The sequence below is a fragment of the Salvelinus sp. IW2-2015 genome, linkage group LG23 (assembly GCF_002910315.2).
Source record: "Salvelinus sp. IW2-2015 linkage group LG23, ASM291031v2, whole genome shotgun sequence".
Lineage (NCBI taxonomy): Eukaryota > Metazoa > Chordata > Actinopteri > Salmoniformes > Salmonidae > Salvelinus > Salvelinus sp. IW2-2015.
Genome location: NC_036863.1, coordinates 38,532,702 through 38,548,087, shown reverse-complemented (window position 1 = coordinate 38,548,087; position 15,386 = coordinate 38,532,702). Strand labels below are relative to the sequence as shown.

Below are 15,386 nucleotides of genomic sequence, written 5' to 3'. Positions count from 1 at the left end.
GCCGGGATTCAGAAAGGCAATGATCTCATGTTCGCMGAGATCGTATTCACGTTAGACGCTGCAGATGTCAGATTAATCGTAAATTACCTTTAAATGTCAAGCTTGCTAAAACACGCTTTAGACTGAATCCCAGCGAAGGTCAGAACGGTCAAAAATATTTAGACACAAAGGCACAAAGACTGCTGGAAGTAGCGTGTCTGGATCACCAGGGAAGGCAGGAAGGCAAAGGAGGAGCCAMAGCCAAACAAAACCCCATGKGTGAAGTACCACAAACCCTTGAACACAAAAAACAACATGTTTAGTATTTATTACATCAAATTAATGTACAAAATGTATGAATAGATTTGATTGAATTCTTGAAAATAAATAACAATTATATCACTAGGATTTGCAGATTAACCAGTTTTCCTTTGTGCAATAATTTATGAGAGAAAATATGGWAGACTAGAATTCTCCTAAATTACATGGGTGATCGAAATTGTCCAAAGAAAGTCACCCTGTGGACAATTGTCCAAAGAAAGTGATCTGTGGACATGCTGACCAGGAGGCAGCGGTGTAAAGTACAAATACRTTAAAGTACTACTTAAGTATTTGTTGGGGGGGGTCTGGATCCAGGTCAGGATCTGGATTTGCATGGGCACATGGGACAGTCTGAGATGATGGAACTTTSTCTTCCTCTGTATCAACGTCAAAACAACTTCCATTGCTTTTCATTTCTCCATGCTCGTGATATAAATACATCCATAAGACAGTTCAGCAACATTTCATTGCAAGAGCAACAATATACACTTGGAGGACAGTCATCCTGACCGGCCACATGATGGTGCCAAATAACATACATCAAATACAATACTGTAAAAAAAATACCAAACACATCTTTATAGCTATAGAGAAGCAAAATTGTGTTAAACATAACATAACATTAGTTCAACACCATTCAATGCATTACATTTTAACAGGTCGGGGAATTCTATGCAAAGCACTTAAAAGATACATTCGACTGGATGYAATGGCATCAAACTAAAACTACAAAAACCGACTCCAATAAGTATACTTTGTGATATAAATGAAAGWCATGTGGAAAGTAAACAAACTGGAAAGAGCTATGGCATTTTTTAAGTCTATACTGTGTAACGTAAAACCTGGAGTTCTACATTACGTAAATGGTTTGGTAAGAACACTTCATATTCTACTGAGTAACATACCGATACATAAGAGATGAATATCAGCATACAAGTCAATACAATTCTGTCTTGAATATGAAATTACACACTGCTTTACTGTCTCATCCTCRTTTTGTGTCTGTGCATGGGTGTGTGCTTGCGTGTGTTTGAGCATGTTTGCATGGGTGTTTCAAATAAGTGTGAACACCTGTCTAACTCGTATCTCTTTATCATTTGTCTGCCCAAAGGAAATGCTTGCAAAGGCTATACTACTGGTTCTCTCTTGTTTTATTGAAATGACTGCGAGCAGAGACTCCWTTGGAATATTCCATCAGTTTGTGCAGGGGACCGAAAGGCATCATTTCCCCATCTCTGGCTTTCCACCTAAGAGACAGAGAGAAGATCAATATATGCAATGATCCTTCACCAGTATTTCAGTGCTTACTAGACAGTTTTGTGCGCGTGTGTGTGTGTATACTCACTTTCTCCATAGTGCCCACCCAAACAGAGACAGGATCAACAKAGAGATGATGATCCCGATGACCACGGCACAGCCCACTACAGCATCTGACTCTGTATCTAGGGAAAGAGATGGGTTAAGATACTCCTTCTTACAGGAAATACACAGAGTGTACAAACCATTATGAAAAGCTATTATCCCTTATTGATTTAAATCCACTTCAATCAGTCTAGATGAAGGGGAGGAGACAGGTTAAATGAAGGATTTTTTAAACTTTGAGACAATTGAGATATGGATTGTGTATGTGTGCCATTCAGAGGGTGAGTGGGCGAGACAAAAGATTTAAGTGCCTTTGAACGGGGTATGGTAGTAGGTGCCAGGCGCWCCGGTTTGAGTGTGTCAAGAACTGYAACACTGCTGGGTTTTTCACCCTCAACAGTTTCCCKWGTGTATCAAGAATGGTCCACCACCCAAAGGACATGCAGACATCTTGACAACTGTGGGAAGCATTGGAGTCAACAAGGGCCAGCATCCCTGTGGAATGCTTTTAACACCTTGTAGAGTCCATGCCCCGACGAATTGAGGCGCAACTCAATATTAGGAAGGTGTTAATGTTTTGTACACTCAGTGTATATGCATACAGTTGAAGTCGGAAGTTTACATACACCTTAGCCAAATACATTTAAACTCAGTTTTTCACAATTCCTGACATTTAATCCGAGTAAAAATGTCCTGTCTTAGGTCAGTTAGGATCACCACTTTATTTTAAGAATGTGAAATGTCAGAATAATAGTAGAGAGAATGACTTATTTCAGCTTTTATTTCTTTCCTCACATTCCCAGTGGGTCAGAAGTTTACATACACTCGATTAGTATTTGGTAGCATTGCTTATAAATTGTTTAACATGGGTCAAACGTTTCGGGTAGCCTTCCACAAGCTTCGCACAATAAGTTGGGTGACTTTTGGCCCATTCCTCCTGACAGAGCTGGTGTAACCGAGTCAGGTTTGTCAGCCTCCTTGCTCGCATACGCTTTCTCAGTTCTGCCTTCAAATTTTCTATAGGGTTGAGGTCAGGGCTTTGTGATGGCCACTCCAATACCTTGACTTTGTTGTCCTTCAGCTATTTTGCAAGTATGCTTGGGGTCATTGTCCATTTGGAAGACCCATTTGCGACCAAGCTTTAACTCCTGACTGATGTCTTGAGATGCTGCTTCAATTTATCCACATCATTTTCCTGCCTCATGATGCCATCTATTTTGTGAAGTGCACCAGTACCTCCTGCAGCAAAGCACACCCACAACATGATGCTGCCACCCCCGTACTTCACGGTTGGGATGGTGTTCTTCGGCTTGCAAGCCTCTCCCTTTTTCCTCCAAACATAACGATGGTCATTATGGCCAAACAGTTCTATTTTTGTTTCATNCCCTTTTTCCTCCAAACATAACGATGGTCATTATGGCCAAACAGTTCTATTTTTGTTTCATAAGACCAGAGGACATTGCTCCAAAAAGTACGATCTTTGTCCCCATGTGCAGTTGCAAACCGTCGTCTGGATTTTTTATGGCGGTTTTGGAGCAGTGGCTTCTTCCTTGCTGAGCAGCCTTTCAGGTTATGTCAATATAGGACTTGTTTTACTATAGATACTTTTGTACCTCTTTCCTCCAGCATCTTCACAAGGTTCTTTGCTGCTGTTCTGGGATTGATTTGCACTTTCGCACCAAAGTACGTTCCTTTCTAGGAGACAGAACGCTTTCCTTCCTGAGCTGTATGACGGCTGCGTGGTCCCATGGTGTTTATACTTGCGTACTATTGTTTGTACAGATGAACGTGGTACCTTCAGGCGTTTGGAAATTGCTCCCAAGGATGAACCAGACTTGTGGAGGTATACAATATCTTTTCTATGGTCTTGGCTGATTTCTTTTGATTTCCCCATGATGTCAAGCAAAGAGGCACTGAGTTTGAAGGTAGGCCTTGAAATACATCCACAGGTACACCTCCAATTGACTCAAATGATGTCAATTAGCCTATCAGAAGCTTCTAAAGCCATGACATAATTTTCTGGAATTTCCMARYYKKTTWAAARRMMMMRKYMAMTTTRKKKWWKKWAAMYTYYKRMCCMAWKGRAWTKKKRWWMMRKKRAWTKKWARKKAAAWWAWYYKKYYKKWAAMMAWTKKTKGGAAAAATTACTTRWGTCATGCACAAAGTAGATGTCCTAACCGACTTGCCAAAACTATAGTTTGTTAACAAGAAATKTGTKGAGTGGTTGAAAAACRWGTTTTAATGACTCCAACCTAAGAGTATGTAAACTTCCGAYTTCAACTRTATATACAGSGGGGAAAATATSCATGGAGGAGAACAAACAGGCAAATCTATKAATTGAATTTAAGGATATACACCAGGAGATGATTTCTGTATGGAGAAATCTGTTACCTGAGTGACAGGACCAACGGCTCCAGTCACTCCAGAAGCCTCTGTCAGCACAGTAGTGGTGCATCCTAGACCTGACCCGGAAGCACTTCCTCTGGGCACCATCCATTGAGAGGGAAGTCAGCATCATCTCATTGGTTACGTTCCTCTGCTGCTGGTGACAAGAACRATATCAGATCTGAACAAAACTTCAGACAGATTTTGTCTATTCTCTAACCAATAATATTATTATTTTCTTCTTCAAAGGTTATCTCAATATCTTAAATTAGGGTATCTTCAATGACGTYATGTGTCAAAACAAAAGGAGAACTATGTTCAGTACAGTATGTGCCTGCATTATCTGAGATCATGCATTTCTGTCTTTACTATACCTTGCAGACTGAGTAMTGGCCAAGTTGCTATGCTACCTGTTATCTCAGGGAATTACACAATGTTTTGACACATAACGTCATTGAAGATAACCTAATTGAAGATATTGAGAGACAGGTTCAAGAAGGACATYCAGCCAAAGAAGAACATCCAGACAGGTTAAAGAAGGACATACCAACAAMGGCTGCCCGCCTACGCCCTCCTCTCTGGCTTCCACTTCATACTCAAGGCAGTGCCTGGGAATCCTCTCGTTGGGCAAGTCCCACTGCACCTKGAGCCTCCTGTCTGGACTAGCTTCCAGATGCACTGTCTCAATGGCTGCAGGTTTCACTAGAATACAGAGAGGCACAAAGGAGTCAATGGATTGTTTACAAAGAAAACAGAACGGAGAACCCATAATGATGTCATTGCAAGTACTGGTGGGTGTAGGAGAGATTAGACTGTGCAGATAATATCTGTTTGCGTGTGCTATGAACAAAGGACATTATGAAAAAGAACATTATGTGCAGCTGAAGAATGTTTATGGGAGAAAAATATAGCAGTATTGCATTGAATAGGTGAGGGTTATCATGCCTTGTTGTGAAGTTGAGTGTTAAGTACCATAATTCTGAATTTGCAGGGAGAAGAACGCCGACCTCAAGACCACCTTGGGAGAGGAGCTGTTTATGCACATGTTGAAATCACTGAATTCTGAGAGCGATTCCTCTGTGAATTTGCAGCCAGTCCTGACCCCATTGGAGTGGATGTACTGAGGACACTCCTCAGCTTGCTCCATCTCCCGATGCCTGGAGAAGCACACAGACWCACTCAGGCATCAGCACGCCACATTTGTCCAGTATATAAAGGTACAGACATGTAGGTAGGCCATATATTAGGAGAGATGTTCTAATGTGCCCATTTTGGGTGACCTACCAAAAGTACAGGCTGTACTGGGAGTGGGCTGGCTCCTCCAAGCCCGTCTCCCAGGTGCACTCCATGAACTCCTTCTGATAAAACACACAGCCAAACCCCTGGACCCTGGAGCCAACTGGGCCTGGAAGCAAATTAAAAGAGGTTAAGAGATTAATAGATGGTTGAAACTGGTCGACCAAATCGAACCGCCACATTCCGCCCCTGTCAATAATGGTGCCTGTAGAGAATTCMAGCTATACAGCACTACCGTCATTGTTCATTCCTATAAAGGATGATGAGAGGATAGAACGGATCTCGCTTTCTGTCAGCCTATTGGTGTCATTTAATCCAAACAATTCCATATCTACAAAAGCACATTGTCCTCCTGACCTCACCTGTGTTATTGGGTGGCAGGACCATCTCTGTGAAGGGGCTCTTCAGCTCAGTACCGTTGGTGCAGGCTCCCTTCAGTAAGGTGGAGATCCGCACCCTGACCTCCTTCTCCAGGTCAAACTGAGCACGGTACCATGTCCGTACAGTCCTGATCACCTAACCATTCACAGACAATAGCACTTTAATATTACGCAYACCTCAGGCACCTGGCCACTACTATGGCCTTTGAGCCATAACCACAGTTATTTACATTTACATTTAAGTCATTTAGCAGACGCTCTTATCCAGAGCGACTTACAAATTGGTGAATTCACCTTATGATATCCAGTGGAACAACCACTTACAATAGTGCATCTAACTCTTTTAAGGGGGGGGTTAGAAGGATTACTTTATCCTATCCTAGGTATTCCTTAAAGAGGTGGGGTTTCAGGTGTCTCCGGAAGGTGGTGATTGACTCCGCTGACCTGGCGTCGTGAGGGAGTTTGTTCCACCATTGGGGTGCCATATTGTACAGATTTWAAAAATCTCCAATATATTCATGATATTCTCATGAATACATTCATGAATCTTTCATTCCTGAATTTTTCATTCTTACTCCCTCTAAAAATGCTGTAGGCTGTTTTACATTTACAGGAAACCCCCAGAATAATCCCATTGAAGCTAAATACAGTTTACAGCTCGTCAACCACAAATCTAGACAGATTTTAGGAGATATCATTGGGAAATATTGACTTCTGATGTAAATCATAACTGGTTTTGGCAGGATGTTTATGGACGGTGTATCACGTTGCTCTGTTATTCTGTGTATAAGAATGCAGTAGCATTAGGACACACAGTCCTGTTCTGGCAGACAAGTGCAACCCTCCGGTGTGGCAGGTACACGTTTGACAATGTCTAGTTTTGTGTCCAGTGACTTACAGTCCATCTGCTCTGATAKGTGTTGAAGTACTCCAGATGGTATCTCATGGAGCAGGCAGTCAAGTTGGTCAGGCTGGCTGGAGCCGTCCAGTGGATGTAGAGTGGCCCGAGGTGGCCAGGGTCATCAATCCCAACGTTCTCAGGAGGATCCACTGGAAGTCAATGAGGTACACAGTATTTTCAGGTCAACGGTTAATAGAGCAAATGCACCTGCAAGCTTGCAGTAAGCATTAAAAGAGGCAATCTGTGATTGGTTCATCAATTCATTATATATACTGTTGTAACTCATCTAAACCCAAAATATAAGCTTGTTTTATCTATTGTTTGTAGACAGATCTTAGGAGATATCATTGTAAACAATGTAATTGTAAATAAGCACGGAATAGCCTCAAATAACTATAATTTTGCTATCATGGATGCTCAGTCCTTGCAGCCATAACTAACACAGACAGCACACATACATCTCGCCGACGTCGGCCTGACAGCGGTATACCGTTAGTAGATTACGTTCCATTTAGAAGGTCGGCCGGAGGGCGGCTGTGGGAGGTCGAAATGCATGCGCGCTGCACGTCCACAGGAGTCGCAGCACAGGCGGCCGTAGATGTTGTAGATATTGAAATTGGGACCAGATAGCACACATACGTCTGCCCAAAGTAGTGACGATGTATACATGATACATCGGGAAGATGTATATAGCAGTGTTGGCCAAAAGTTTTGAGAATGACACAAATATTAATTTCCCAAAGTTTGCTGCTTCAGTGTCTTTAGATTTTTTGTCAGATGTTACTATGGAATCTGAAGTATAATTACGACATTTCATAAGTGTCAAAGGCTTTTATTGACAATTTGCATGAAGTTGATGCAAAGATCAATATTTGCAGTGTTGACCTTCTTTTTCAAGACAGCTGTCATCCGCCCTGGCATGCTGTCAATAAACTTCTGGGCCACATCCTGACTGATGGCAGCCCATTCTTGCATAATCAATGCTTGGAGTTTGTCAGAATTTGTTTGTCATCCGCCTCTTGAGGATTGACCACAAGTTCAATGGGATTAAGGTCTGGGGAGTTTCCTGGCTATAGACCAAAATATCTATGTTTTTGTTCCCCCAGCCACTTAGTTATCACTTTATCCTCATGGCAAGTGCTCCATCATGCTGGAAAAGGCAATTGTTCGTCACCAAATGTTCCTGGATGGTTGGGAGAAGTTGCTCCGGGTAGATGTGCGTACCCATTCTTATTCTGGCTGTGTTCTTAGGCAAAATTGTGAGTGAGCCCACTCCCTTGGCTGAGAAGCAACCCCACACATACATGGTCTCAGGATGCTTTACTGTTGGCATGACACAGGACTGATGGTAGCGCTCACCTTGTCATCAGCATATGCGAATTGCCATCATACAAACTGAGGCAGCAGACTTTGTGAAAATGAATATTTGTGTCATTCTCAAAACTTTTGGCCACGACTGTAGAGAGCATTAGCACATTGGCAAGACGTTTTGCTGATGTATGTAGAATGCCTACATTCTACAGTTCTACATCGTTTATATAAATAGGCCAGGCATCAACATTCTATTCGGATATCTCGGCGTCATTTTACCAATGTGCAAACGCTCTCCAAACGACATATTCCCTACTCAGTTTGATACGTCGGCCAAAGATTTGCGTGCTGACTGGCGTCGAGTGTCACAATGCGGCCTTCTCTGGATGTATAATCATTCCTCACCCGTGGGGACCACGTWTCACATCTTTTAGGCATAGCTTACCCATGGACAGTCAAACATTTTTAGGTCATGGTTGGCAATACTTTTATCAGAAAATATATATAAAGCCGATAGGCTTAAATAAATGAATAAAAGCACATTTTCTGATTACAGTACTTGTCCCATGCATTCTTTTCACCTTATTTTGTAAATATATTCATCACATATTCAAATCAAATCAAATTTTATTCGTCACATGTGCCGAATACAACAGGTAATAGACCTTACAGTGAAATGCTAACTTACAAGCCCTTCACCAACATTGCAGTTTTAAGAAAAATAAGTGTTAAGAATTTATTTACCAAAATAAACTGAAGTTTTAAAAAAAACTAAAAAAAACAGGTAAACAAATAGAAAAGGTAGGTTTTCCTTTTGTCAAGGTGGGAAATAACAGTGTGGAGTGCAATAGAGATTGCGTCATGTGTGGGTCTGTTGGGGCGGTATGCAAATTGGAGTGGGTCTAGGGTTTCTGGGATAACGGTGTTGTGAGCCATGACCAGCCTTTCAAAGCACTTCATGGCTACAGATGTGAGTGCTACGGGTCGGTAGTCATTTAGGCAGGTTACCTTGGTGTTCTTGGGCACAGAGACTATGGTGGTCTGCTTGAAACATGTTGGTATTACAGACTCGGTCAGGGACAGGTTGAAAATGTCAATGAAGACACTTGCCAGTTGGTCAGCACATGCTCAGAGTACACATCCTGGTAATCCGTCTGTTCCTGCAGCCTTGGGAATGTTGACCTGTTTCAAGGTCTTACTCATGTCGGCTATGGAGATCATGATCACACAGTCGTGCGGAAGAGCTAGTGCTCTCAAGCATGCTTCAGTATTGCTTGCCTCGAAGCGAGCATAGAAGTAATTTARCTCGTCTGGTAGGCTTGAGTCATTGGCAGCTCGCGGCTGTGCTTCCCTTTGTAGTCCGTAATAGTTTACAAGCCCTGCCGCCTCTGGATGAGCATTTTCTTGTTTGCTTATGGCCTTATACAGATCGTTGAGTGTGGTCTTAGTGGCAGTATCAGTTTGTGGTGGTAAATAGACAGCWAAAAATATAGATGAAAACCCTCTTGGTAAATAGTGTGGTCTACAGCCTGCATAAGCTATATTTTTGTTAAATGTAATGTTTCTGTTTCTCTCTTCTTTGTGTAACATTTGTGTTGTGGAGAAATGACCAGGCAGGAGACGGGAGTACAGTTAGATTTCATTTAGTCAAAACCTCTCGTGCTCTACAGTTCCCGCATGTGCATTTCCTATTAGGTGTAGTGACGTAACACTGCCGTAATACATCACTGCTTAGTAACAGCATAGTAACTAATATAAACAGATGTAGATCCCAGATACTACACTTTGTGCAGGAGTAATTTAAGAATTTGATGGTATAGCAATAGGTTAATACATTTGACATTAACTCTAGTCTTCCCTCTTCATTTTACCCACAAACAAAATCACTTCCAATCTATTATATTSTCATTTAGCTCAGTTGGTAGAGCATGGAGCTTTGTGGCTTCGATTCGCACAGGGGACAAGTATGAAAAATGAAAAGTATACAAATGTATTTACTCACTACTGTAACTTTTTATTGTTGCCAGTATAATTTAGCAGCTTTGACACGCATCGTCCAAATAGCGGCTGAAGGGAAAATGTGATCTAATGCAGATGTCTTGRCGACATCTTGCCAATGTGCAAACGCTCTCTGTGATGCTGAGCGGCCATGTGACTGTGCAGTGCGCATTCATTCCAACCTCCCACACTCACCGCCACCCACCTAGCCATGTGCTGTCTGGATATAACCACCTATATAGCCTATATAGTACAGTGTATTTGACAGCCCATTACATTCTTGTACAAACATAATTTTGAACGGAAATCTGCCTGAGATGAGATATTACACAGTAAAACAGTGATTAATGAATGGAAAGACACCTGCAGAGACTAACCTGTAAATTCTTGTGACTTGATGCACTCACTCCAAACAGATATAAGCATTAATATGGCTGTAAACTGCCACGTTTTACTCTTCAACATTCTTCTGGCCCCTGGAACATCATGAGAATGTAATTGTAGAATTTACTATTGATAAATCAATCATATCTATCCAGTGTTGGGGAAGCTACAGTACTAAGATACCAAGTTTACTAAGATACCAATTACTAAACACTGGAAGAAGTTAAACTACAATAAAACTACAAATAAGTAACACATTGTTTACTTAACTAAAGTCACTTTGAAAAACTAGTTCACCACATCCAAACTACTTCGTGAAAAAATGATCAAATCTTAATCTGAAATATCAGACGACAAATTGCAAGAATAGATCAATCTGGGGTCATATGTTAACAGAATGCGTAATTTAGCCTTTTAAACAAAAACAATGTTTCAAGTGAGAATTAGGTAGGTCTACCTACTTCACTTACAATTTGTTATTTTTGCAATAAAATGTGTGGTTTCATTAGTTGTTTGGGTTGGGTTGTTGCAATATGGTCTCAGAGTATTTTGTATGATTCTGTACGTAATGCTGAGAAATCAGTATCATGTATTACTATGGGATGTATTAATTTGTGGATGTCCATCACCAATTTCGTATGATATGTTAAGAATTACAATTGGTATTATATGTTACGAATTTGCAAAACGTACAATATACTATTAATTTTCTAAATGTAAAATATGTTAAGAATTTGCTCAAATGTATGATATGTTAAGAATTCTAGCTAGGTGACTAGGTGGCTAACATTAGCTAGCTCGCTAATGTTAGCTAGGCTAGGGGTTAGGATTAGGGGTTAGGGTTAAGTTTAAGAGTTAGGTTAAAGGGTTAAGGTTAGGGTTAGCTAAAAGGGTTAAGGTTGGGGTTATGCAAAGGGATGGCTAAAAGGGTTAAGGTTAGAGTGAGGGGAAGGGTTAGCTAACATGCTAAGTAGTTGCAAAGTAGCAAAACATTTGTAAATAGTTGAAAAGTTGCTAAAATGCTAAAGTTGTCTGTGATGAGATTCGAACATGCAACCTTTGATTTGCTAGATGTTTGCGTTATACGTATTACAGCMCTTTTTGTACATAGTTCCCCGATTTTAGGGGACCAAAAGTATTGGGACAAATTCACTTACATATGTTTTAAAGATGGTAAAAAGTTAAGTATTTGGTGCCATATTCATAGCACGCAATTGTAACAGTATAACTTTAGACCGTCCCCTCGCCCCGACACAGGCGCGAACCAGGGACCCTCTGCACACATCAACAACAGTCACCCACGAAGCGTCGTTACCCATCGCTCCACAAAAGCCGCGGCCCTTGCAGAGCAAGGGGCAACACTACTTCTAGGTTTCAGAGCAAGTGACATAACTGATTGAAACGCTAGTAGCGCGTACCCGCTAACTAGCTAGCCATTTCACATCCGTTACACAATGACTACATCAAGCTTGACTCTACAAATTTGTTGGATGCATTTGCTGTTCGTTTTGGTTACATTTCAGATTATTTTGTGGCCAATAGAAATGAATGGTAAATAATGTAGTGTCATTTTGGAGTCACTTTTATTGTAAATAAGAATAGAATGTCTCTAAACACTTCTACATTAATGTGGATGCTACCATGATTACTGACAATCCTGAATTAATCGTAAAATCATGATGAGTGAGAAAGTTAAAGAAGCACAACTATGATAACCCCCGCCCAAATAAAAATGCTAACTTCCGTTATTGTAATAGTGAGACGTTAGCACAGCGTTTCCTAAACTCGGCTATCAGGACCCCAAGGGGTGCACGCTTTGGTTTTTGTCCTAATCAGCTGATCCAAATTATCAAAACTTGGTGATTAGTTGATTATTTTAATCAGCTGTGTAAGGCTAGGGCAAAAAACAAAACTTGCACGCTTGGGGTCCTGAGGACAGAGTTTGGGAAACCCTTGGTCAGCATGTCTTGGGGTTATGATATTTGTGTGTATATCTTTCTCACTCATCATTATTCACATCAATTCAAGACACTTCACTCAGAGCATTTCATATTATTCTGTACGTAAATCCGAGACACTCCATTTAGTATGATATGTTACATTTCTTATGGTATGTTTTAATTTGTGAATGTCCTACAACCATTTCTCATGATATGTTTACAAATTACAATTGGTATGATATTGTAACAACCCTGGGGTTATAAGCGCGGATATCAACTCTGCCGCTGGAGCATTCTTTTGCGGCACAGTCGATAACGCGCTGGACTTCGGGCTAGAAGGTTGAGRGTTCGAGACCTGTTCCCTGCCTGTTTCATTACATTGGTGTCAGAAGTGATCGGACCTTGCATCCACGACAGTGTGTGTGCTTGGCCAGTGAGCGCGTTCCTATTAGACGTAGAGTTGCAAGCTAGCGCGAGGACGCACTCTTTGAAAGGAGGGAGTTGTGTAATGATCCTGTGGTTATAAGCGTGCATATCGACTCTGCTGCTCGARAATGCTTTTGGGGCACAGAAGGACAAGGGGGTCAAGGCCTGCTCCCTGCCTGTTTCATTACAATATGTTAGGAATTTGCTAAATGTACCACATGCTAACATTAGTTAGCTAGCTAGGGTGAGGTTTAAGGTTAGGAGTTAAGGTTAGTTAAAAGGGTTAAGATTAGGGGAAGGGTTAGCTAACATGCTAAGTAGTTGCAAAGTAGCTAAAAAGTAGTAAGTAGTTGAAAAGTTGCTAATTAGCTAAAATGCTAAAGTTGTCTGTGATTAGATTTTAAAAAAACTTTAGGTTGCTAGGTGTTCGTGTTATTCACCCACCCTGACCAACCAACCTCCTTTCGTTTTTGCCTTAAGTAACTTTCTGTCTTATGTAACCATACCAAACATAATATGTAATACTAAATAGAACKTCCGGATTTACGTTTACTATGTAACGTGTAATGTGAGACTAGGCTGCGCTAGCTAACATAGTTTAGCCTGGTTTATGCCGAAAATGGCAGTGTGTCAGCGAAGATGGGCGTTTGRCATTCGTTTGAAGATTTAGAAGCTGAGGGACCATTTCACACGGACTGCGTTTCTGGACTCGGTTGAACAATTGGGCGCGGGCGATTAGGATGACTGTTGGCATCGGCCGAAGAGGGGTGTTGTACACTGAACTCAGGATTTTGGTCTGAAGAAGAGCACGGTTTGCATTGTTCATTAAGAGACGGAGTCTGGCTGGAGCCGAAGAATCGTTGCCTAAATACAAACTTGGCGTTCGGCCAGAGGATTACGTGAACACGCACAGTGTGACATACTCTGYTGGGTTATTGCGTGACATTCTGTGTTTAATAGCCAAATGGATTATTGTGAACTGCAAACTCTTTGTCAATTGTGTCCACAGCACGCTCGACCCCATAGTAGGGTATACTACAATACCATGGCTATAATGTAACACATTTGCCTCTAGAAATGTGTTAATGTGCCGGTGGAAATGTTCAACATCCACTGAAGTAGCTAGCTAGCAAATTTACCAGATATCTATAGTAGTTTCCTTGGTAACCAAACAAACAGAMTTACTTCAAACCAGCAGTCCTAGCTTGCTATTATGAAAATCGAATTCAACAATGTCAATAATGTTTTAAATTCGACTTTTGCTTTCAAATGCAGCTCAAACATAGAACATGTAAGAATGAACTATAGCCACTGAATTCTACCGTGCTGGTATAGGGAAATAATGTACGTTCTAGAATTCCCTTCAAGACAAATCCATAATAATAATAATAAATGCCAGCAAACGTGCCAACTACTTCAGTGGATTCAATTATARCCATGGTATAAAAGGGACATATCAAATCGGGGCTCTATGCGTTCTCTGGAAAATAATGAGCGTTCATTATTTTCCATAACGTATAGCCAGCCCCTCGTTGATTRTCCCTTACTTATTTAAAATAGGGTTAAGTGTGTAATAGTCTTGATATAAACCTTTGTTTATATTCAGAGGGAACTATTAAAACAGACATACATATTTCATGTGACTGTGAAGCAAACTACAATTCACAGCTTTAAAGAATCTTGTGAAAATAATACATAGTTGATATGCACAAATTATAATATATTGTACAGTAGCTATATTCATTAAATTCAGTGGGAAAAATTCATAAAAATCATTAAGGGATTAAAATACAGTAGACAAAGTTAATATACAAAGTACATGTTTTTCAAGCATATAAGGTAAAGAATTCTTACACAGTGCAAGCATGCTTTTGAATCAAAGTATGTCTATACAAATGCACCCCACAATGAAAATCATACCATTTTATATAAACAGTTTATGAGAATATAAAGATGAGATCATTTGGATCCAAAACAGAAAGAACAGAGGATARAAGTGCATATCCACAGACAAGTACTTACTGTGAATCGAGTCAAGGTCTCAGCAGGGGTCATGTACTGTACTCTGCCTGTACGTCTGGACCTTGCCAACCTCTCCTCTCAGCCTCGGAGTGTGGTCATGGATGTATTGAGGTGGAAGGGAAATCAGGGCTGGGCTGTGGCACTGATCTAGATGGGTGGGTGCTTCAGGGTAATGGTTTCTCATCCTGTTGGATGTTTTGGTTTCCCTGTTCCCAGAAATTAGGTCCTGGTTCCTGTGAATAAAGTTGCAACGCTTCTCTTGAAGCTCACAGTATATTATAGCAACTTGGCGTACATATTGACTCTAAGTAGTGTACTTTGGTGCACCAGTATCAACCAGTCAGCCTTGATCCAATTTCAGTTACTAGCACTAGAGTTATTGTTCAAACATGTAGCTACCCTTTCCTGTATAATGACTGAGAGACATTTCACTAATTACATTGTCCTGTGCGACTCAGTTGGTAGGACATGGTGGTTGCAACACAAGTTTGTGGGTTCAATTCCCGCKGGGGCCACCCATACCAAAAATGTATGTATGCATGACTGCAAGTCACTTTGGATAAAAGCGCATGCTAAAAATGGCATACAGTAACTTCTTACGATAATGCATACTTGTTGGTACATCAAAGATCCACACAAGGCCTGTCAAACCTAACTACTCGATACAAAATGTTTCACAAG

At 40.9% G+C, this 15,386-nt stretch overlaps 1 protein-coding gene across 2 annotated transcripts; it reads right to left on the bottom strand.

Moving 5' to 3' along the window:
• Window positions 1-292: 292 nt before the first annotated feature.
• On the bottom strand, window positions 293-14,827 carry LOC111950054 (interleukin-13 receptor subunit alpha-2-like). Of its 2 annotated transcripts, none has more exons than XM_023967384.2 (10): window positions 14,706-14,827; window positions 10,311-10,409; window positions 6,622-6,773; window positions 5,706-5,859; window positions 5,332-5,452; window positions 5,020-5,204; window positions 4,595-4,749; window positions 4,054-4,201; window positions 1,646-1,742; window positions 293-1,547 (listed from the first exon to the last, which is right to left on the bottom strand). In XM_023967384.2, exons 2-10 carry the CDS (start codon window positions 10,396-10,398, stop codon window positions 1,433-1,435), a joined length of 1,215 nt encoding a protein of 404 aa, XP_023823152.1. In that variant the 5' UTR covers window positions 10,399-10,409; window positions 14,706-14,827; the 3' UTR covers window positions 293-1,432. The 2 variants fall into 2 exon arrangements, with proteins under 2 accessions (XP_023823152.1, XP_023823153.1); XM_023967385.2 differs by having other exon boundaries at window positions 1,646-1,736.
• Window positions 14,828-15,386: the final 559 nt, after the last annotated feature.